Raw genomic sequence first — 23,150 nt, forward strand, 5'->3', positions numbered from 1 at the left:
AACAAAAGAGGGCCCAAGTTTGAGCCCTGAGGTACACCATAAGTTTCCAACTTTTAACAAAAATGTTCTATCAGAAAGATATGATTAAAACCAGTTTGATTTGGTACATTGGATTTCTACACACTTACTTAACCATTCAAGCAAAACAGCATGGTCAATGGTGTCAAAGGCCAAGCTTTTTTACTGTGGCTTTCGGATCATTGTAGTTTTATTAATTTATGTGTTTTCTTGTTGGTCTTATCATTTAAAGTTAGTTGCCATCCAGCTACTTATCTCTGCAGGACAATCTAATAAAAGAGTGCTTATAATAATTTTATTGATGTTTCAAGAGAAGGTATAGCTGGGTATCATCCATGTAAAAATGTATAGAATAATGCGAAAAAGTTAACCTAAGAAGTGCATATACAACGAAAACAAAAAAAGGGCTCAAGATTGAGCCCTGAGGTACACCATAAGTTTTCGGATCATTGTAGTTTTATTAATTTATGTGTTTTCTTGTTGGTTTTATCATAAAAGTTAGCTGCCATCCAGCTCCTTATCTCTGCAAAACAATCTAAAAAAAGAGTGCATATGACAATTTTCTTGATGTTTCAATTGAAGGTATGGCTGGGTATCATCCATGTAAAAAATTATAGAATATTGCAAAAAACAAAATAACCTAAAGGGCACAAATACAATGAAAACAAAAGAGGGCCCAAGTTTGAGCCCTGAGGTACACCATAAGTTTCCAACTTTTAACAAAAATGTTCTATCAGAAAGATATGATTAAAACCAGTTTGATTTGGTACATTGGATTTCTACACACTTACTTAACCATTCAAGCAAAACAGCATGGTCAATGGTGTCAAAGGCCAAGCTTTTTTACTGTGGCTTTCGGATCATTGTAGTTTTATTAATTTATGTGTTTTCTTGTTGGTCTTATCATTTAAAGTTAGTTTCCATCCAGCTACTTATCTCTGCAGGACAATCTAATAAAAGAGTGCTTATAATAATTTTATTGATGTTTCAAGAGAAGGTATAGCTGGGTATCATCCATGTAAAAATGTATAGAATATTGTGAAAAAGTTAACCTAAAGAGAGCATATACAATGAAAACAAAAAAGGGCTCAAGACTGAGCCCTGAGGTACACCATAAGTTTTCGGATCATTGTAGTTTTATTAATGTATGTGTTTTCTTGTTGGTTTTATCATAAAAGTTAGCTGTCATCCAGCTCCTTATCTCTGCAAGACAATCTTAAAAAAAGAGTGCTTATGATAATTTTCTTGATGTTTTAAGAGAAGGTATGGTTGGGTCTTATCCATGTAAAAATGTATAGAATATTGCACAACATTTAACCTAAAGGGCACAAATACAATGAAAACAAAAGAGGGCCCAAGATTGAGCCCTGAGGTACACTATGGCACACTATGAGGTACACAGGTTTCCAACTTTCAACAAAAATGTTCTATCAGAAGGACGATTTAAACCAGTTTGATGTGGTACATTGGATTTCTACGCACTTCCTCAACCATTCAAGCAAAATAGCATGGTCAATGGTGTCAAAAGCCAAGCATTTTTACTTTGGCTTTCGGATCAATGTAGTTTTATTAATTTGTCTTTTCTTTTTTGGTTTTATTATATGTTGTTTTAGTTGTCAGGGTTTATGTACAGCACTTAGGTCAGCTCTGGCTGTATTTTTAATGTGATTTAGATATAAATGTGCCTTTTGAAAATTAAAAAGCATGCCCTACAATAAAGAGCTTTCATTGAGCTTGTCAATGATCAAGTTCATGATCATCTTTGAAGTGGATTTTGGTATAATGGAATGGTGTGAATATTTGATATTGTGTGATAGTAATGAAGTAAAACGGTCATGACATTTCTTACTTTTTTTGAAGAAAAAGTTGGACTTGCTAATACAACTTATTCCTTTGATCTCACTTGAGTAAGAGGAAATGGACTTTCTGAATTACAATTTGCAAATACAGACTGGTTTAGTAATGACACCTAAAATTGCTACACTCAGATCATGATGTAAAAATCCAGTAAATGAAAGGAACATCTGATCTTTTAACTATAACTTCTAGCAGAGACGTTCTTTCTTGTCACTCTCATTGTTCTGTAAAATGGCTTGTGTAGTGTAGTATTGGTCAATGGTAGCAGTATATTTTGTTATAAAAGGCAGAAAATAAACTAAAAAAATAATTATAAATGATTAAGTTCGTATTAAAAAAGTCCAAATAACATTCTTTATTTTTTTCTTTGTTATTATATATAAACTATAAACTATATAAAGCTATAAATTAAATTTACAAATTCAACATTCAACACTAAAAAATAAAAACATTAAATAATGATGTATATATTATAATGTATCCTTTAAAGTATCCTTAAAGTAGAATAAATATATATATATATATATATATATATATATATATAAACTCATTTAACTGAAAAATCACCCCTATATTAGTATTTGAACACTACTTTAATTGCACTGCATAAAATTTAAATATAATTTTAACATAAAATTTCTTTAAATACAGGTTCTTTATATTTTATTTTTTATATTTATTTAGTGTAAACATATGTGACCCTGGACCACAAAACCAGTCTTAAGTCGCTGGGGTATATTTGTAGTAATAGCCAAAAATACATTGTATGGGTCAAAATTTTTGATTTTTCTTTTATGCCAAAAATCATTAAGAAATTAAGTAAAGTTCATGTTCCATGAAGATTTTTTGTAAAATTCCTACTGTAAATATATCAAAATGTAATTTTTGATTTGTAATATGCATTGTTAAGAACCTAATTTGAACAACTTTAAAGGTGATTTTCTCAGTCTTTTTGATTTTTTTGCATCCTCAGATTTCTGATTTCAAATAGTTGTATCTCAGCCAAATATTGTCTTATCCTAACAAACCATACATCAATAGAAAGCTTATTTATTGAGCTTTCATATGATGTATAAATCTCAGTTTTGTCAAATTTAACCTTATGACTGGTTTTGTGGTCCAGGGTCACATATGTAAAAGTTTAGACATATTTAAAAAGTTTCTTAACTGTTATCTACACACTGTTCATACTGCAATTATTATTAAAAGTTGAAGAAATTAAGAATTTCAAATTGCAGTCGTCCTCACAACAAATGCATTACAACTTTATTTAGCTCTTCTGTCAGTATCACATATCTTATATCGGCAGTTAAAAGACGTGTTTTTAATTCTTACACCACAACCTAAACCAATAAAAAAAAATTAGATGAGCTCTCTGTTTCAAAGCTAATGGAAAAAGACAACATATTATATTCCACAGAATAATTACTTTGCATATCATGTCACAAGTTGCTTTTTGCCCCTTCAAAACAAATTAAAAGTTTAGTGAATATCAGCAAATTTAGCAAAAGTTGTTTTGTTTTTCAAGCATTTTTCTATCTTAAAAATGCAGGATGAAATATGCAACAGCGGGCCAAACTGATCTGGACAACAAATATATGAAAACCAAATAGCACAGAGGGTAATGGACTTAATTAAACTGCTAAAGTTTTGCTCATTCAGAAATGAGGCTCAACGGAAGAAGAAAAAAAAGTTCAGCAGATTGGCTGCATCTGGCTAGTTTAAGATAAAAAGAGAACTTGGTGAAATTTAAAAATGAATTAACATGCAAATTAAATCTGTTTAGTAGTTTGTCATGTCTGTATCATCCAAACTATTACAAGTACAAATCACTAAATTAGTTTACATTTTTAGTTTACAAATTGAGAAAAAAAAAAAATGTTCTGGCAGAACTAATCTTAAGTTTATTCAAACTTTAATCAATGGCTTTATCGTGTGCTTGAATGCTTAGTTCCCATTTGAAACATGTAGGTTTGAGTCTAGTATGCAACATGTCCTAATTGCCAATTCTTTCCTTTTTGTTCGACTGCCTGCTAAAGATAAAACAGCAAAAATAACATCATGTTTCTTTTCTTTTTAAGTTGACATATAACATATATAATTTCCCCTGATAGAAAAGGAAATAAATGTTTTCTGCTAAACTACATGCTGCAGCTCTGGCTTTTATATAAACAAGCTGAACTATAGGAAGGAAGCTGAATTAAAGATTTAGTAGAGTTATCAAGAGAAGATTGCTGTGATGGCAGAGGTAAACATAAAGAGTCTATATGTTACATACAAAATTCAAAGGATCATCATGTAATCAAAATAATCAATGTATAGTGAAGTTACTGTAAGAAGTTTTCAGGATTTCAAAATAGTTTTTCCCCCCCTAATTTCCAGTAATATTTGATTGATTGCTTTAAAAAATAATTACACAGCTCGGTAAGATTTTTAATGTTTTTTTTTTTTTTTAAGCAGTTTCTTATGCTCATCAAATCCGAAATTAATTTATTAAAAAATCCAGGAAAAAACAGCAATATTGTGAAATATTATTTCAATGTAAACTAACTGTTTTCTATGTAAATATATTGTAAAATGTAATTAATTCCTGTGACTCAAAGCTGATTTGTCAGCATCATTACTCCAGTATTTAGTGTCACATGGTCCTTCAGAAATCATTTTAATATGCTAATTTATTATTAATGTTGAAAACAGTTGTGCTGCTTAATATTTTGTTAATACCTGTGAAAAGTTTGAGATCAATACATTTTTATTCCCTTTTTTGAAAGAAATTAATACTTTTTTCACCAAGGATGTGTTAAATTGATAAAACAGTGATAGCAAATACTTACATTGTTAGACAAGATTTCTATTTTGAATGAATGCTGTTCTTTTTCACTTTCTATTCATCAAAGAATCCTGAAAAAAGAATAAGATGTTCCAATATATATATATATATATATATATATATATATATATATATATATATATATATATATTAAGCAGCACAACTGTTTCCAACATAAAAGTAATAAATGAGCATATTAGAATGATTTCTGAATGATCATGTGACACTCAACACTGGAGTAATGGCTGATGAAAATTCAGCTTTGCATCACAGGAATAAATTACATTTTAAAATATATTAAAATAGAACAAACATGATTTTAAACTGCAAAAATATTTCACAATATAACATTTTTTTTCTGTATTTTTGATCAAGTAAATACAGCCTTGATGAGCATAAGGCAATTCTTTGAAAAACATTAAAAACATCCAAAACTTTTGATCAGCAGTGTATATTAAGAAACTATTAACTACTTTATTTATATAAATAAAGTAAACTGACTTTGTTATATTTTCATTTGATCAAGTCCAAGACAACCAGCGTTCTCCAAAAAATAAAAAAATGCCACTACTATCACCAAAAATCCACACGTCCATCACACATTATACCACAAATCCACTTGAAGATCAATTCAAGTTAAGATCAATTCTTTATTCCAGAACATATGATAAATGTTTTCTTATAAAAATGGAAAACTGTCAAGATTAGAATACTTTAGTTTAGATTAGAAAAGCATTGAAGGATCGCTCACATTTATGCACTTGCCCTTTCAGGGCTTGCAAAACAATCACACATTTACAGTGTAAAGTTACTCAATGCAGTGCTTCTGTTCTTACGTAGGTGTGCTTCATGTCACAGCAAATCAGAGAAATGTCAGAGACAGTTTTTTTAAATGAACATATCCTCCCTCTGACATTCTTAATCAGTGAATGTGACAGACACCCGAGAGAAGATGGTGAAATTTTAGCAAAAAACATTGGTTAATGTGACACTCCAAAAGTATTCACATACTTTTGAGAAAGAAAGAAAATGTAAGTTTCTTAAGAGAAACTTAAGCTATCAAATATCACACATACTACGTTTCTCACAAAGTAAAAATGTTTCTTTATCCTGAAAAAAAAATCTGCTGCCTTTTATATTTTTTCGGAGGAGGATTCATCTTCTTAGGGGTCCTTTCCTTTGATATTTTGCACAAAGAATAGTTTAATAAAAAACTTCAACATTGGAATCAAAGTACTGGGCAAATTAAAACACTCAAGAACTCAAGAGGAATCCTGAGGACTACTTGCATAGAGAGAAGACAAATTAGCAAGCATCTAAAAGCGTGTTAAGACCCCTTCACTGATATTTTTAACTGTAGGCCTATTGTTCGTTGCAAAACAAGACCAAACAGAACAGAGGAACATATTAAAGACAAAGTACGGATACACTGTGGGTTGTTGGAAGAAGATAAAACACTAGGTCTGTGAATGTGATAAATGATGTAGATCCCGAGGTATTTATATATACTGTAAAAGAACCTCCAGACAGACACACAACAGACTATGATGATAAAGAACCTCGATCTTCTCTTCTTCTCTCAGCCCTGCAGCCTTTGAAAAGCTTTAAAGTCCAGAGACAGTCTGAATCATGCATCTTGATCCTCAATAAGGCACCTTTCCCACCTACACTGACCCTACAGAGGAGGGTTAACCAGTCCACTGGTGTAGAAGCAATATGTCTATTCTGAGATCTTTGAAAACAGCTCCCTGATCGCCAGTGAACGGAACACGAAGGCCATGCGGTTTTATAAATACCTGTGATCCCACCTAAAGAGCAGAGCAGGACATAAAACAACAAAACTGCACAGCGCAAGCAAATCTAAACCACATTTTATGTTTGCAGGAGTTTTAGGTCTTGCTCTGTTTGAACGGTTTGATATATTGACTCTACAAATGAATATCTGATGTTGTGTACCGAGCATTTGTGAACTGGTTTACACTGATAAAATAAACTTTGTCAAAAGTTTGAGGCTGAGAAGTCTTTTATGCTCACCAAAGCTGCATTTATTTATTCAAAAATACAGTAAAAATGAATATATTATGAAATATTATTTCAATTTAACATAACTGTTTTTTGTTTTGTTGAATTTTACATTTTAATTTATTTCTGTGATTGCAAAGCTGAATTTTTAGCATCATTACTTCAGTCTTCAGTGTCACAAAATCCGTCAGAAATCATTCGAATATGCTGATTTGATACACAAGAAACATTTCCTATTATTATCAATGTTGAAAACAGTTTGTCTAATCTTTTTGTGGAAACCACAAAAAAAGTGTATTTGTAACATTATTAATGTCTTTACTGTCACTTTTGGTAAATGTAATACATCCTAGCTAAATAAAGGTATTCATTTCTTGTGCGTGGTTATATTATTTTATTATGAGCAAACTAGAGCTGTCAGTTGATTGAATTTTTTTTAATCTAATTAAATACATGATGTGTTGATTAATTAATCCATACAAAATTGAAATGAAAATACCTACAAAAGATCATTTAAAGCTATTTTTGTGTTAAATGAGAAAGTATCAAGTAGACATTACAAATTCTAGCCTTAGAAAGAAAAATGTATTTGATTCAACAAAAAAAAACAAACACATTTTTACATGTAAAAATTTAAGCTGCAACGGCCTAACATAAACTATGTTAGAAAATAAAGAATTTGAGAAACATCTCAGTATTTTTTCATACAATGATAGTCATTGGTCAACAAAACAGCTTTGTTTCCAATCTTCAAAATACCCTCCTTTATGTTCAACAAAAGAAAGGTTTAAAAAGTTGACAGAATTTTACTTTTTGGAGCCTATCCCTTTAATTGTTATTTATTTATTTATTTGAATGAAATTTGAGGCTCTAAATAAGAAATTAAATCTGCCAGCAGGTGGTGGTAAATATCTTCATTCGATTCAAACTGCTGATTTATTCAGGAATTAAGTAAATGGCTTTTTATGAATAGGTCTTTTGATTCATTGGTTCACACGATTTGTTCAAAATGCAGATTCATTCTGACACTAAATGCCGCTGTGTTGCTTGGAGAAGTGCAACAATTAAGCTATGGCTTTAAAGCTGCAAAATTAAGCAAAAACACAACATTGTGTTTAAAACAATATCAACTTCTTATCTACTGAACTGCTGCATAAAAATTTAACCTCGTGATATCCAGGACAAAATCATCTCTCGTGTAATACTGGTCTTCCTGTTCCTGCGATATCGTATGATATAAATATGAGACGAAAACTCAAACTCAAATTCAAGATCTTGCATAATATTTGTCAACAGTCAACTATATAAACTGTAAGATGATGTACAGGTCTGGGGGCAGAGCTAGTACATTAACTGCGTTAAAATAATTTAATCACGTTACTTTTTCATAACAAATGATTAAGTTAATGCATTAAACTGACAGCCCTAGAGCAAACATGTGGCGGCCAAACTTAATCGTATTAGTTGCAATCTCTGACTACGTTCAGACTAGCCAGTTTGTGAGACCATGACCAACAAAGCAAATGAACAAGTATAAGCATACACATAATACTAATCAAATATCTAAATTAAGATCACATCTAAAATGAAGATCAGCATAAAATTAGAATCAGTCTACATTTGAGACCTTCGTTAATTGGAGTCAGATCAAATTAATAACAGAGTCAGACTAAAGTAAATTAAACCATTTAAGACAAGATATACCTGCAGGAAGCCACTAATGTAACTGTTGAATCTGTGGGTGGATCTTAAGCTGGGTTCGTTCGGTTAAGCATGCTGTTCACTTACCATTCAAAGTCGTGTGCTCTGCAGATGCAGGGTTCTGCAGACAGGATCCTGGAGTTGTCCCATCCCACCATGCAGTAGTTTCCAGGCCGACGCTTCATGTAGATCTGCTTTTGACCCATTATGCATGGCTCACCCTAGAAACATCAAATCAAAAGTCAGTTGCATGTAATAGATAGTGGTGGCCAAAAATATTAGAACACTAGTATTTTCACCAGCTAAAAATGGTTTTAAGTCAGTTGTTTCTTTCTTTTGTTGTAGTGTGTCAGTAGGAAATATCATGCATTTCCAAACATTAATTTGCCATTAATTGTAATAATTTAGTGAGATTTTTGCTTGCACAAGGAGTCTAACAACAGCCATCGCTTCACACGACAAGATCTGATCTCATCATCATCCAGTCTGTCTGGAATGACATGAAAAAAAAAAACAGAACAAATTGAGACAAACATAAATCCAGAAAGCTAGAATACTGTTAAAGTTTTAGGCACTTGTGTAAAAATGCTGTAAAATGAGGATGCTGTCAAAAATAATGGCAACAATAATACATTTTTCTTTACCAATTAACTTCTATTAACTAAATTAAATCAACTTTTGGTGTGGCCATCCTTTGCATTTAAAGCAGCATTTTTTTTTTCAGGTAGCTTTGCAGGTAGGATCTCTTGAAGCATTTTGGAGATGTTTCCACAGTTCTTCTGGATTTAGTCTGTCTCAGTTTGTTCAGTTTCTTCATGTCATTCCAGACAGACTGGATGATGTTGAGATCAGATCTTCGTGTGGAGCACTGGCTGTTGTCAGATTCCTTGTGCAAATCTCACTAGATTGTAAGAACTAATGGCAGAATGAATGTTTGGAAATGTAAACTGGTATTTCCTACACTAGAGCAAAAGATAGAAATAACTGACTTAAAACCATTTTTAGCTGGTGAAAACACTAGTGTTCTAATAATTTTGGCCACCACTGTATACAAATTTAGAATTTGTGTTCTTGCTTGTTTTTCATTATACCTGGTTATGCAGGTGCCAGGTTTGGTAGTCTCCCTCTGTGCACCTTCTGGTGAATATGGACTTGTAGTCAATTTTGATAAGCTGCCATTCAGACCGATGACTGAAGTGTCCGAAAAACCTGCCAAATGACAAAAAAAAAAAAGTTTAATTTTCATACTGCTCACTCATTTTCAAGTGAACCAGAAGACCTTCATTAGCTAGTTCAGGCGTCATTGCATTGGAATTAAACTTTGCAAAAAGGTACATCTCCAGAGGCCAGATTGAGCAATCCTGGGTTACTTCATTAGCTGTCTGAAATTGCTCTCTGTATCTTATAAATTGCACAATATGGGGTTAATAGCATTATCTGAATTCAGAGTGCACAATTTATTGCCCTATGTGCTCTATTTTAAATGAACTGTGATATAATATACTTTCTTGACTAACTTAGATAACACGCACACACACACACACACACACACACACATTGAGTTTATGGGGGATATTCCATAGAAGTAATGATTTGTATACTGTACAAACTGTATTTTCTATTGTCTTACTGTAACCAAAGCTATTTTAGATTTTCAAAAAACATTCTATATGATTTATATGCTGTTTTTCTCATGGGGATAAAAAAAATTCCCCACAAAGACAAGGATTTTGGAAACTGCCATCTTTGTGAGGATATTTTGTCTTCATAACATAGGGTATACCTAAACACACACACACACAAAACATTTCAAATAAATAATCAAATACTTCATATGTGATTCTTATTGGCGGTTATTTCATTTTCTTGTTTTAATCGTAAAAATGGCAAAAAAAACAAAAACAAACAAACAGTAAAACCACTAATCTGACTCTCATATATTACTCATATTTACAAAGTGAAGTTCATTTTACTGTCACCAATACTATTTCCCAGATTAAGATTAAGAGTTTGAATTTGAATAAAGAGCAAAAATTAATACATTTTTTTAAAACTCCTTCTCTATATAGTATACTATGCAGGCAATACTGAATGAGTGAATAAAGTGAAGTAATAATAAAACAGCCAGATAAATTCATGAACAGCAGACAAACAAACAAACAAATGAATGAATACAGTTGAGGTCAAAAGTTTACACCCCTCTTTCAGAATCTGCAAAATGTTAATTATTTTATCAAAATAAGAGGGATCATACAAAATGCATGTTACTGTTTATAAGAAAAAAACATGTACCTATCTTCTGTAGCCTCTGAAGGGCTGTACTAAATGGAAAAAAATATGATATTTAGGCAAAATAAGAAAAATGCGCACACTGTTCAAAAGTTTTCACCCCCAGCTCCTAATGCATTGTTTCTCCTTCTGAAGCATCAGTGAGCGTTCGAACCTTCTGTAATAGTTGCATATGAATCCCTCAGTTGTCCTCAGTGTGAAAAGATGGATCTCAAAATCATAGTCATTGTTGGAAAGGGTTCAAATACACAAAAATGCTGGAAAACCAAAGAATTTGTGGGACCTGTAGGATTTTAGGCAAGGCAAGGCAAGTTTATTTATATAGCACATTTCATACACAATGGCAATTCAAAGTGCTGTACATGAAAGGAATTAAGATCATAATAGCATAAAAAAATCATAAAAATTAAAAATAATAATCACAACAATAAAAACAGAAAATTTAAGAACATTTAAGATGATTTAAGAATTGATTTAAAATTAATTAACACAGTAAAAATGATTATACATAAAATAATGCAATCTGTTTTAGTGAAGAACAGCAGGCAGTTTAACTGCTCAGGACAAATAAAGAACTTATGAACAACACATTTGGTAACAACACAGTAGTAGGAATCAAGGGGATATAAACTGGGTCATATAAATTATTATTTTCTATTGTGGACTACATGTAAACATCTTTTGTGTGAAATATCTTATTCAGGTCAGTACTAAATAAACAACAACATGCATTTCATATTTTGATAAAATAATTAACATTTTGCAGATTCTAAAAAGGAAGGGGTGTAAACTTTTGACCTCAACTGTAAATGTGTGAGAATTTGCAGAAACTTGAGCTGCTTGTCTGTGTGTAGCACCTACAGTTCTGCAGATCCTTATGTAAAATCCCACTGTTAACAATAAACCTGTTAATTTCAGTCCTGTCTTATCTATTTCTACAGGGATTTTTTTTTTAAAACGAGCGTGTAAAGTAATAATTAAAAAGTATGATACGACCCTGTTAAACTATATATCGTCACCGAGACATAATGAGAAGTGTTGTTGGTTCACTGAGACTAACAACATTAGCTTAAGAGTCTGATTAATTAACCTTTCTCATGAGTGTATCTCTTGAACGAGCTGTTTTTCAGAGCTCTGAGGAATCTATTCTCCTGTAGAAAATAGGACATAATGAGGACGCACAGGCTGCGTGCGTGTGCGAGAGAAAGATGTTGGTCAAAAACAAACCTCTATAGACTTACGTCATGATCTGATTTTCTGCACCTGCCTCCACCAGAACACCGTCCACGAACAGCGGCATGGCGGAGAAACTGTGACGCGTCCACTGACGACCTTCATCAAAGCTGATCCTGCAGAAGACATCGAGATGTTCAAATGTACAAATGGGTAGATTATTTGCAAGTTGCAGTCTGTTCCCAGATAGCACAGGTACATCTCAGAGTCGTCTATTTGATGTCTGCATTTACATCTGCAATACGTCTATAGGATGTTTCTTATCAGATGTCAAAAAGTCGTCTATTAGATGTCTTTAAGATGTTCATGATTTAGAATGTAAAACACAAATTGTACTGTAGTTAGTAACGTAATCTATTACATTACACATTTTAGGTAATATAATCAGACTACTTTTGGATTACTTTTGGATTGCTTGTGACCTAACTCAAGAGTCTTGCATCGTAACGATATAAAAATACAAAGAGAAAGAAAATATGTTTCATTCATTGTTATTAACAACATTAAGTGCTTTAAATATTACATTGTGTCAAGGTTTTTCAAACTGGGGGTTTGTAAAGGAACTGCATGGGGTTTGAGTTGAATAAAAATCTATTACTTAATTAAACCATAAAAATGAAACATCTTAATAAACAAATAAAACAATTTAAAATAGCAAGAATAAAAATAACACACCAGCTAAAAAAATATATTACAAAAATTAAATATTTGTTCACCTGCATGTCATGTGACCATTATCCAACATCAGAAAACCGTGAACATGCAAAAGTGTTACTTAACTGTTAACTTGTTACTTTTAAAAAAAAAAAACATGTACGTGTTCATCAGTAGCTGAAACATTGAAAAAACACTGCAGGTGAATAGGGTAAAAAACAACAACTAATGATTACCGCCTTACTTACCCAGTTAATTGATTATATTGATAATTGCAAACATTTTCTGTATTACAAGTTTTCTATAATATGCAAATTAAGCATTGTTTAATGAAATATGCGCTAACTTGCATACATTTCTAGTACAAAAATCTAAACACTGGAGGAAGTCAGTTTCAATTTTTTTTTTTTTTTTTTTTACATATTAGAGTCAAATGTTTTTACAGAGGTGATTTTGTGTATTTCATTTTGTCACTCCATAATTCTGAAAAAACTTAGAACAAAATAAAATATATGAATAAAATATATCAAATAAAGCAAATTATATATGAACAAATCCCTCTGTAAAACCCCTCAGAATATAGACAGGAATAAAAATGTAAAGTGTGATGTGCGTAAGTATTACTGAAGTGGAGATTTATGGCTCAGTGTAGGAGCCTTTAAAAATATGGATTGTAATTGAAATCTATTGACACATATAGATAAAGTGCTATAAAAGAAACACTTAACAGTGTCTTTTGGGTGTTTTCCTTCCACTAGTCTGAAAAAACACTTTATGAAACACCAAAACGCCCAAAATCTCAAACTTGACTGGTGCTTGAAAAAACAGTGTTTTTGCCTGCAGTGTCTCCCCCTTAAAATCAAAATGACTTTTTTAAAACCAGCAGTTAAATGTTGTGCAGCAATTTTCTGTGTAATTATGTAATAATGCTTCATTTATTGTATCATGTAATCAATAATAAAAAACTGACTATGAGTATTTTTAAATGTAATATAATCAAATTACTCAGAGTACTTAATTTTTGTAATCTGATAGACTGACAGAATTTGTTATTTATGGCTAAACTGTTTTAGATTGAATAAGATGTAACCAAAACATAAAGATAGAACCCAGTAAGAGTCCAAAGAAAGTAAGAAAGCAGAGGTCAAAGAAAACCAGACACAACATGAAAACAGACAGAAAATAACAAGGTTTCAAGATGTTAACATCTACAAATGTGGGAGGGAACAGAAGCAAATCAAAGCTGGAGAACTTTCGTCCTGAAAGTCTGATCATGACACTTTCAGACAGCTTATCAACATCATTTCACAGGTGCAAACAGTAGGGTAGCATGTGTGACAAGGTTGCAACGATGCACAACGGCACTGCTTCCAAGTTGTCGCCGGTCTGCTAAAAGCAACAGTCGGAGGCAGTGTTGACATGTATCCATTAAGAAAACATACAGTCAAGGTTGTTATTTGAAGTCATACTCGCAGGCAATGACACGACTGCCCTCCACAGTTGTGACTCCACTTACTGTCTCGCTTGAGTTGTTTAAGAGAACTAAAAAATGAAGGTGCCACACTTCAGTGGGCCTAAAACTAAAGCCAAACGCTTCGAGTGATAAGAGAGAAAAGATTTAAGACTCTGGAGGATTAAACATCACTGAAGCAAAACCAGGAATGGCCAATTTGAAGAGGGAACCAATGTGTGAACTCGGGGGGATAAGTGGGAAGCTTTAATATGGAACACTTCCCATGGTGCGCCATGTAAAAACTGATTCCAATCTGTTATTTGGCAGCCTTCGTGTCCTGCCGTTTCATTTTTGTTCTTGTGGGGAGCATGTTCGATCTACACCAAACCAACGATTGATTTTTTTTCCCCTCAACGATCTTAATAACACAGAACCAACCCTGTCAGACAGATGGAGTGCCGAGTGAAGTAACTGAAGCAGGAATTTCACCAAACCAGCATGAATAAACCTGGCAACAGCAAGTTTATTTTCACCTACCAAAGATGTCTAGTGGGCACAGTGGGCTGCTTCACGGCAACCAAAGCTCCACCTTTGTCCAAAAACCACACGTTGTGCTCTTCCTCAAAAATCTGCATCATGAGAAGAACAACATGGGGTTATTTTCTTATCATTGCACAAATAGGCTCACTTTTGTATACAACTTTGTGTACTCTTCTTACAGCCATACTGTAGTTTTTCTAGCTTTGATTTAAAGGGGTCCTATTATGCTTTTTCACTTTTTGAATTTTAGCCAGTGTGTGGTGTGCATGTTTGGGCATAAAAAACATCTACAAAGTTACACATCTCAAAGTCCACTCCAAAGGGAGATATGTAGTTTTTAAACTAAAAAATACCTTTTTAAGAACTACAAAAAACAGCTCCTTTAGACTACAGCGTTTGTTTTCCAGATGCTATGGTGTCACAACCTGTTCCATTAGAATATCATTCAAATAAATCCTGCCTACAGAAATTTGAATCGTTGGCAGGTGGGGAGGGACGAGGTGGGGGATTCGCCTAACTTTAGCAATGTAGCATGGACAGCCGCTTCTGGGATGCTTCAGCGAGCCGCAGGGCGACTGGTATAAACGCAAGCATTGACTAAAGTGTCTGCAAACTGCTCCGGTAGCTGTGCTGGAGCCAAGTAGTTGACGTGTGTGGTATAGAGGGTCAAAACACATGCAGAGCCGCGGCTGATGTAAACACAAGCATTGACTAGAGTGACGATCATCGGTTGCCATGTCGGAGCCACGCCATAGACGTATGCAGTGTGTGGTAAGAGATTTATTCATCATACAGTGTGGATAGCTTTACTAGCCTAATGCTGGACCTGGTTTTGGGCATGTAAATAGGTAAATAAATTAGCACAATAATGATAATGTCATGTATCGACGATCTTGCAGGCTGACGATAGGACCAACACTACTGTACCGTATTATTTAGTCACTATTATGCATCCTAGGTGACTTCCTACTTTCAGACAAATGCAATCAGAGTTATATTAGAAATTATCCTGGCACTCCCAAGCTTTAGAACGGCATAGACTGAACGGCATAGATAACTGTTTCTCTCAATCAGTCCAAAACAAGTCGATCCATAATAAAAAGTGCCTCATATGGCTCCGGAGGGGTCAGTAAAAGCCCCCTTTAGCAATCCGATGTGCACAGTTCTACACGGAACTTGCTGCTTTGAAAAGGGGCGTGGCAGGACTCAAACCCCCTCTAAGCTGTTTCCCAATTGCAATGCAGTGGGATTGCTAACCAATCACAACACATTTCGTTTTTCGGGAGGTGGACCTTCATCAAACCCGGAACTAATCGAGCCATTTGTGCCAGCCTGGGGAGAAAGCTATTGTAATAATTTAAATTATGTGAAAAATAAAGCGTTTTTCGAACCACCAAGCATGAGAGCATATTCTAGTGCACCCCCAAAACAAAATAAAGACTTTGTAAAAGAGCATAATAGGACCCCTTTAACATTTAGCATTTTAGCACTTCTGGTTCTACTGTCCAAAAACAATGTTTTTATTAAATTGGTTTTTGGTATAATACCTGTAATAAGGTTTGTGGTTAACAAAAGCTCAAGGTATTTTCACATTTTATTCTACAACATGAAATATCTAACAAGTGGCTAAATGGGAAATATGAAGCAGCACATACCTGTCTCCAGTTATTGCCTGCGTCTGACGAAATGAACATCGCCACATTATTGTAAGACAGCTCAGAGCCAATATTTCCTGGGAAACAGACCAATTCCAAAAAAAATATTTGTGTTAAACAATGAAACATTGTAGAGCACCAGCAAAGCACATTCAAAATTCATAAATCAACAAATATGTATTTGTACTTGAATAAGCAGCTTTTGTAATTGAGGTCAGGCAGCATGGTTCAATATTTGCTCAATCCATGCTCATACAAGTTCAATATACTCACAACATGCATACAAAAACACACTCAGTTCTGACTGGCATGTTCATGAGCCCACAATCCTGACACACAACCATATTGAATAAAAATTGGTTGTTTCCTAACAGCAATGAGGTTAAATGAAAAGTTTGAGAAGAACACATTTTGATAATGTCTCACACTGTGCTCAGAATTGCTGAGACACAAAAGACTAAAATTAAAAATCAAGTGCCACAGTATGAACCCAAATACTTCTCATCAAATTTCTCATCCAAGACCAAATGATCTGAGCTATGCTATTCATACTCATTTTATATCTCAACAATTGTCTAATTTTGTTAGACATTTAAGGTCAAATGTACTTCTGAGTAGGGCTGTCACGATTTCTCGATTCAATTCGAGTACTCGATTTTTAACAATCCTTGTCTGCAATTTGCCCGGAATGAATTAATAATCCCATTAAAAATCATAAGAATAATGCTATTGTGAATTTACAAATGCCACAATTAAATTAATATATGCAATGCACATGCACCGTTTACAGCAAATGCTGCTCCACACAAACTATTACAATTTACATGTGTGGAGGAGTGTTTAAAACTCAATCTCTGCATATTGCTGTGAGTTTGGGTTTATTATAACGTTCATCTGGGACCGCATTGTTTGTCATTTTATCAGATTTGTAAGGTAAATCATTTATAAATTATAAATATGAGTGCTATATATTTGGAGTTTAACTTCTACTCTTTTGTACTGTAGTTGTGTTGTTTTATGCCTACGCACACAAACATCACGACCAGCGTAAACCCACCCGCAGTTGCCTCTGCTGTGTGTTGTTGGCCTGTTCTTAGACTGTCACAATGAACTGAGGGGAACTGATTGTACGTCCTTGAGTTGCCTGTGAGAAATTAGTTTGTTTCCTTCAAGTGACAACCTTAACAACAAACCCGCTGGGGATGTGAAATGAGAGAGCTGTTCATTTTCAAAGAACTTACCTTATGTATTTAAAACGAGGAGCTATTTCAAAACTGATTGCACTTGAGGGGAAATATTTTATGACAAATATTTGACACCTGACCGCTCAATAAAGTACAGAACAGTATAGTTAAAATAAGCATTGACAAAGATTTAATTTTATTTTATATTACTTTTACACTTGGTTTCCTGCTTGGTCCAAAAGTAGACTAAAATGTGGAGATATAAGTGCTTTAAACAAACAAAAAATTTTAGGGTTTTCTAAAGTTTATGCCAAAACACATGAGGATCAAAGTATTTTTGTCCACCACTGACTTCCATATTTCACAAAATAGTTTATGTTCCAAAGAAGACAGAAAGTCAGATTGGTTTGGGACAACATGAGAGTGAGTAAATTATTTTCATTTTCAGGTGAACCACCCATTTAAAAGTTTGTGATTTAGAGTGATTTGTCCATAAGCAAGCTGAGTCTACTCAAAATTACATTTTCAATTGGTGCCAAAATTTACTTTCACACCGAACACTGACTTCAAATCAACATGAGGGTCTGTAGCAAAAGCTCTGGTGTAAAAGCATCCTTAGTGACCAGCCTTACATAACAAGCAATGTTTAAGTTTCTTACAAACACGCCAACACACCCAACAGCAGCCGAACATGACAGTCCCACACATGCCGCTCAGGTTTTCCATTTACCTGTAGCCACGATGACTCCCGGCGCTGAGCTCTTGGTGGAGATGGAGCCTGAGAGGTACGGGTTCTCTGACATCTGCAGTTGTAGGTGCAGCGAGCAAAACGGCTGAGCAGAGAGAAAGTGACACATCCTCCATTAGCCACAACAAAGCTATTATGTAGCTGTCAATCAAAACAAGCCGACGTGATCCCGCAGGCATGAGAAAGTCTAAGACAATAAGCGCATGAGCTCTGCCGTGTTGGCCATAACACAGGCGACTTTATGCTTAATATTACACAATTCATAATACAGAAACAACTCCCATAATTCACTGTCATGACCCTGGAGAAACATGGATAATGCTGTGATCTATTGCATACCGGATACCGTTAATCTCCCGGTTGGAGATCTGCGTGTAAACAAAATAACACAGCTCAGGTAAATCAAGACGATAAAACAAGAATGCAAACTCAGCCAATCAAGTTAAAGGACGAGAGATGACAACCGTGCATGAGATGCTACGCTTTATCAGGGCAATACAAACAGAATTTAGGGAATTATAGATGCTGTAGAAATAATTCTGCATTCCATTCAAATTCAGATGCAAATTCCAACCTAATATGTCTTATTTTAGCCCATAAAGGCCAGATGTTACCAGGGTCGTAAATTAATGAGAAGGAATGTGGCAAGAATGGCACCAAAATATACAAAATGACAAATGGGCAAAAAATGCCCCTGCACAATTAAACAATGTATTATGGCTGTCGCGAATAAATTAAAATGTGAAAATTAATGAAAAGTGTCAATTCACGGAATTACATTTAGATTTCCCTCACAATGCATCAGATTGTTTTTACATGCTGTTCTGTGCAGTGTTGAACCTTGCAACCAATCAAACACATTTTTGTTGAATTTAGGAATACATTGGCCAATGAGCAAAATACACCAATCCGAGGATCTTAGATTAGTCTGGGCCGAAAACGCACCAATCAGAGGCGCTTGAATTAGTCAGCAGTGAAAACACGCAAATCAGAGGCGCTTAGATTAGTCAGTGCCGAAAACGTGCCAATCAGTTGCGCTTAGATTAGTCAGGGCTGAAAACACACTAATCAGAGCCACTTAGACTAGTCAGCACTGAAAAAACATGTCAATCGGAGGCGCTTAGATTAGTCAGCACTGAACTGCACCAATCAGAGGCGCTTAGATTAGTCAGTGCCGAAAATGCACCAATCGGAGGTGCTTAGATTAGTTACTGGTGAAAATGCACCAATCGGAGGCACTTAGATTAGTCAGCGCTGAAAATACACTAATCAGAGGGGCTTAGATTAGTCAGCAGTAAAATGTGCCAATCGGAGGCGCTTAGATTAGTCAGTACTAAAAGAACGTGCCAATTAGAGGTGCTTAGATTAGTCAGGGCAGATAACGCACCAAACAGAGGCGCTTAGATTAGTCAGCGATAAAAGAACGTGCCAATCGGAGGCGCTTAGATTAGTCAGGGCAGAAAACGCACCAATCGGAGGCACTTAAATTAGTCAGCACTGAAAGAACGTGCCAATCGGAGGCGCTTAGATTAGTCAGGGCAGAAAACGCACCAATCTGAGGCGCTTAGATTAATCAGGGCAGAAAACACACCAATCGGAGGCGCTTAGATTAGTCAGCACTGAAAGAACGTGCCAATCGGAGGCACTTAGATTAATCAGGGCAGAAAACGCACCAATCGGAGGGACTTAGATTAGTCAGGGCAGAAAACGCACCAATCGGAAGCGCTTAGATTAGTTAGCACTAAAACGCGCCAATCTGAGGAGCTTAGATTAGTCAGCGCTAAAAGAACGTGCCAATCGGAGGCGCTTAGATTAGTCAGGGCAGAAAACGCACCAATCGGAGGCGCTTAGATTAGTCAGGGCAGAAAACGCACCAATCGGAAGCGCTTAGATTAGTTAGCACTAAAACGCGCCAATCTGAGGAGCTTAGATTAGTCAGCGCTAAAAGAACGTGCCAATCGGAGGCGCTTAGATTAGTCAGGGCAGAAAACGCACCAATCGGAGGTGCTTAGATTGGTCAGGGCAGAAAACACACCAATCGGAGGCGCGTAGATTAGTCAGGGCAGAAAACGCACCAATCGGAGGCGCTTAGATTAGTCAGGGCAGAAAACGTACTAATCGGAGGCGCTTAGATTAGTCAGGGCAGAAAACGCACCAATCGGAGGCGCTTAGATTAGTCAGGGCAGAAAACGCACCAATCGGAGGCGCTTAGATTAGTCAGGGCAGAAAACGTACTAATCGGAGGCGCTGATTAGTCAGCAATGAAAGAAAGTGCCAATCGGAGGCACTTAGATTAATCAAGGCAGAAAATGTGCCAATCGGAGGCGCTTAGATTAGTCAGGGCAGAAAACGCACCAATCGGAGGCGCTTAGATTAGTCAGCACTAAAACGCACCAATCGGAGGCGCTTAGATTAGTCAGGGCAGAAAATGCACCAATCGGATGCGCTTAGATTAGTCAGCACTAAAATGTGCCAATCGGAGGCGCTTAGATTAATCAGGGCAGAAAACGCACCAATCGGAGGCGCTTAGATTAGTAGGCACTAAAATGTGCCAATTGGAGGCGCTTAGATTAATCAGGGCAGAAAACGCACCAATCAGAGGCGCTTAGATTAGTTAGCACTAAAACGCGCCATTCGGAGGCGCTTTGATTAGTCAGGGCAGAAAACACACCAATCGGGGCCCTTGAAATCAATTCCAGGGGTCAAATATTGCCTCTTAATGAAAAAGTGTGTGTAATTTCTAAGCTTGGACGGTACAAAACATCAAAAAACAGCAATCTTCGTTTAGCAGATGTTCAACTAGAATCGAAGAAGTTGTCTAGCAACCAAAAATCTAAGAATAAACATTGCTATGCAATGTTGACATGTTCTATAGGTGCACAATTATCAACATACAGGATCACACCTGTCTCTGCTAACATCTGCCAACATTTTTATCACATAATGTTGGAACTCTGACTCGTTGATTTATTTTCTGTGCTTATAATGTTTTGCATTAACAGCATACATCTCCCCGGGTGCCGAAAAGCTACACAATGTCTTGAGGGGATGAACTTCTGTACAAGTTTCCAAGTTTAAGAGGCGTTCTGTTATACTTTTCAAAGTAGGAAGCTGATTTCCTGAATTGGAAAGCAGCATAACATTGTGGTGTGACATGGCTCGTCAAAACTAAATCGTGCTCATTATGATCAGCTGTCTACATCGGAAGCAGCCGATGGCATGGCGCGCCTTGAATTGACGGATGCTCCATTTCAGTTTTTATCATGCTATACAGCCACTTAATAGTACTAGCAATTGTTTACTCAATAAGAAAATTCTGTTGGAAGTTTGATTGGTCCATGTTAGTAAATACAGAAATAAGATGTAGCTTCAATGCTTATAAATGTCGACACCCTCAAGATGTGATTTGGAGAAGTCTGTTTGGATTTGGTAATAAAAGGCATGTGTGATTATTGTGTTTTATTACTGAGTGCAATAGTGGGTATCATGTACTTATTTATCCAACACTGAAAAGATAACAACTTCAAGAGCTCAAAGAATAATAATAACATATCGACTGTGGTTTCCTCAAAAAAACGGACAATAATCATGTCGAGACCACTACCCTTACCGTGAACGCTAATTGCCTTTTACAGTCATTACCGGGCAAAAGACAGGGATTTGACATTAAAGCAGAGAAGCAACTCTCCTGAGACCTCCAACATAACAAAACTAGAATTATATCTGCTCTCTATGCACCACAAATTGTCCTTTTCATCCCCTCAATAGATGGCTTGACATTATTACGTGGATGGCAAAGGCAACAGGATTCGGAGTCGGTAATCATAAGGATCATAGAAGGCTAATGAGAGTGTCAAAGCGGAGGACTATTACCGTCTGTTCAAGCTTTCTGTGGCCTTGATGTGTTTTTCTTTTGCCTCTAAACATGATATGGCTGCTAAATATTAATGATTCCCTACGCATATAAATATCCTGAAACTATTTCCTATTTACAAGTAATAAAGAAGGTATTACTTGAGTAGATCTAATACATTTCTGATTATGCATTAGAGGGTTTGTTGCCTTTAATCAAATCTGTTGGAGGAAGAACATTACCTTGAAAGACAGTTAAGCTCGCTGCATGCTAACAAAATAAATATTTCCCAAATTCCCTAGAACATTTGGTTAGTTTTTTTTTTTTTTCTACTCCCATAAATAACAAACTGGCCAATAAATAAAATAAAATAAAATGCATTTTTAGTAATGATTAATAGGATTAACAAAATGACCAGGGTACTGTTTATTAGTGAGTAAACTATTCCTTTAACTTACAAAAACTACAAATACTTACATTTATTTTATTTTATTTTATAAGTGTAGAGTGAGTGAACTATTTATTTATAAAACAACAAAAAACAAACTAAAAATAAATAGACATAAAACAGTATAAAACTATTATTTTAGGTATGTTAACTAGAATAGCAAACAGGCCAAGTTAAAAGAATAGTTCACGTACTAACAAAACTTGGCATAAAATAAAATAAAACTACTATATTTTTCCATAATGACTGACATAAATAAGAACAGTTAAATTGCTTATAAAAATTGTTGTCAAATAAAATGAAAATACTAAACTAAATAAATAATAATTATCAAACAGTTAAAGGTATAGTTTACTTTATAAATAAAATAAAATAAAATAAAATAATTGTAGGTATTTTAGTTATGATTAAAATGAATAACAAACTGTCCAAGTTAAAGAAATAGTTCACTCATAAAAAAATAATAACTTAACTTAAATTAAATTAAATTTAATTTAATTTAATTTAATTTAATTTAATTTAATTTAATTTAATTTAATTTAATTTAATTTAATTTAATTAAATTTAATTTAATTCATTCATTAATAAAAGTTTAGGGAAGTTTACTCAGTTATAAATAAAAAAATAACACAATAAAAATAAAATAAAATAATATAATTGTAGGT

The 23,150-nt window shown here is 34.5% G+C and overlaps 1 protein-coding gene across 2 annotated transcripts in view; it reads right to left on the reverse strand.

Moving 5' to 3' along the window:
* sorcs3a (sortilin related VPS10 domain containing receptor 3a) overlaps nucleotides 1-23,150 on the reverse strand; it is a 351,206-nt gene that overhangs the window by 52,827 nt on the left and 275,229 nt on the right. For both annotated transcript variants that reach the window (XM_073842202.1, XM_073842201.1), the window contains exons 11-16: nucleotides 18,167-18,269; nucleotides 16,253-16,329; nucleotides 14,595-14,686; nucleotides 11,959-12,066; nucleotides 9,520-9,637; nucleotides 8,516-8,649 (exon numbers count right to left, since the gene is read on the reverse strand). In XM_073842202.1, coding sequence (XP_073698303.1) covers nucleotides 8,516-8,649; nucleotides 9,520-9,637; nucleotides 11,959-12,066; nucleotides 14,595-14,686; nucleotides 16,253-16,329; nucleotides 18,167-18,269 — 632 coding nt within the window. The remainder of the gene's footprint in view (nucleotides 1-8,515; nucleotides 8,650-9,519; nucleotides 9,638-11,958; nucleotides 12,067-14,594; nucleotides 14,687-16,252; nucleotides 16,330-18,166; nucleotides 18,270-23,150) is intronic.

This window comes from Garra rufa, chromosome 6 (genome assembly GCF_049309525.1).
Source record: "Garra rufa chromosome 6, GarRuf1.0, whole genome shotgun sequence".
Classification (NCBI taxonomy): domain Eukaryota; kingdom Metazoa; phylum Chordata; class Actinopteri; order Cypriniformes; family Cyprinidae; genus Garra; species Garra rufa.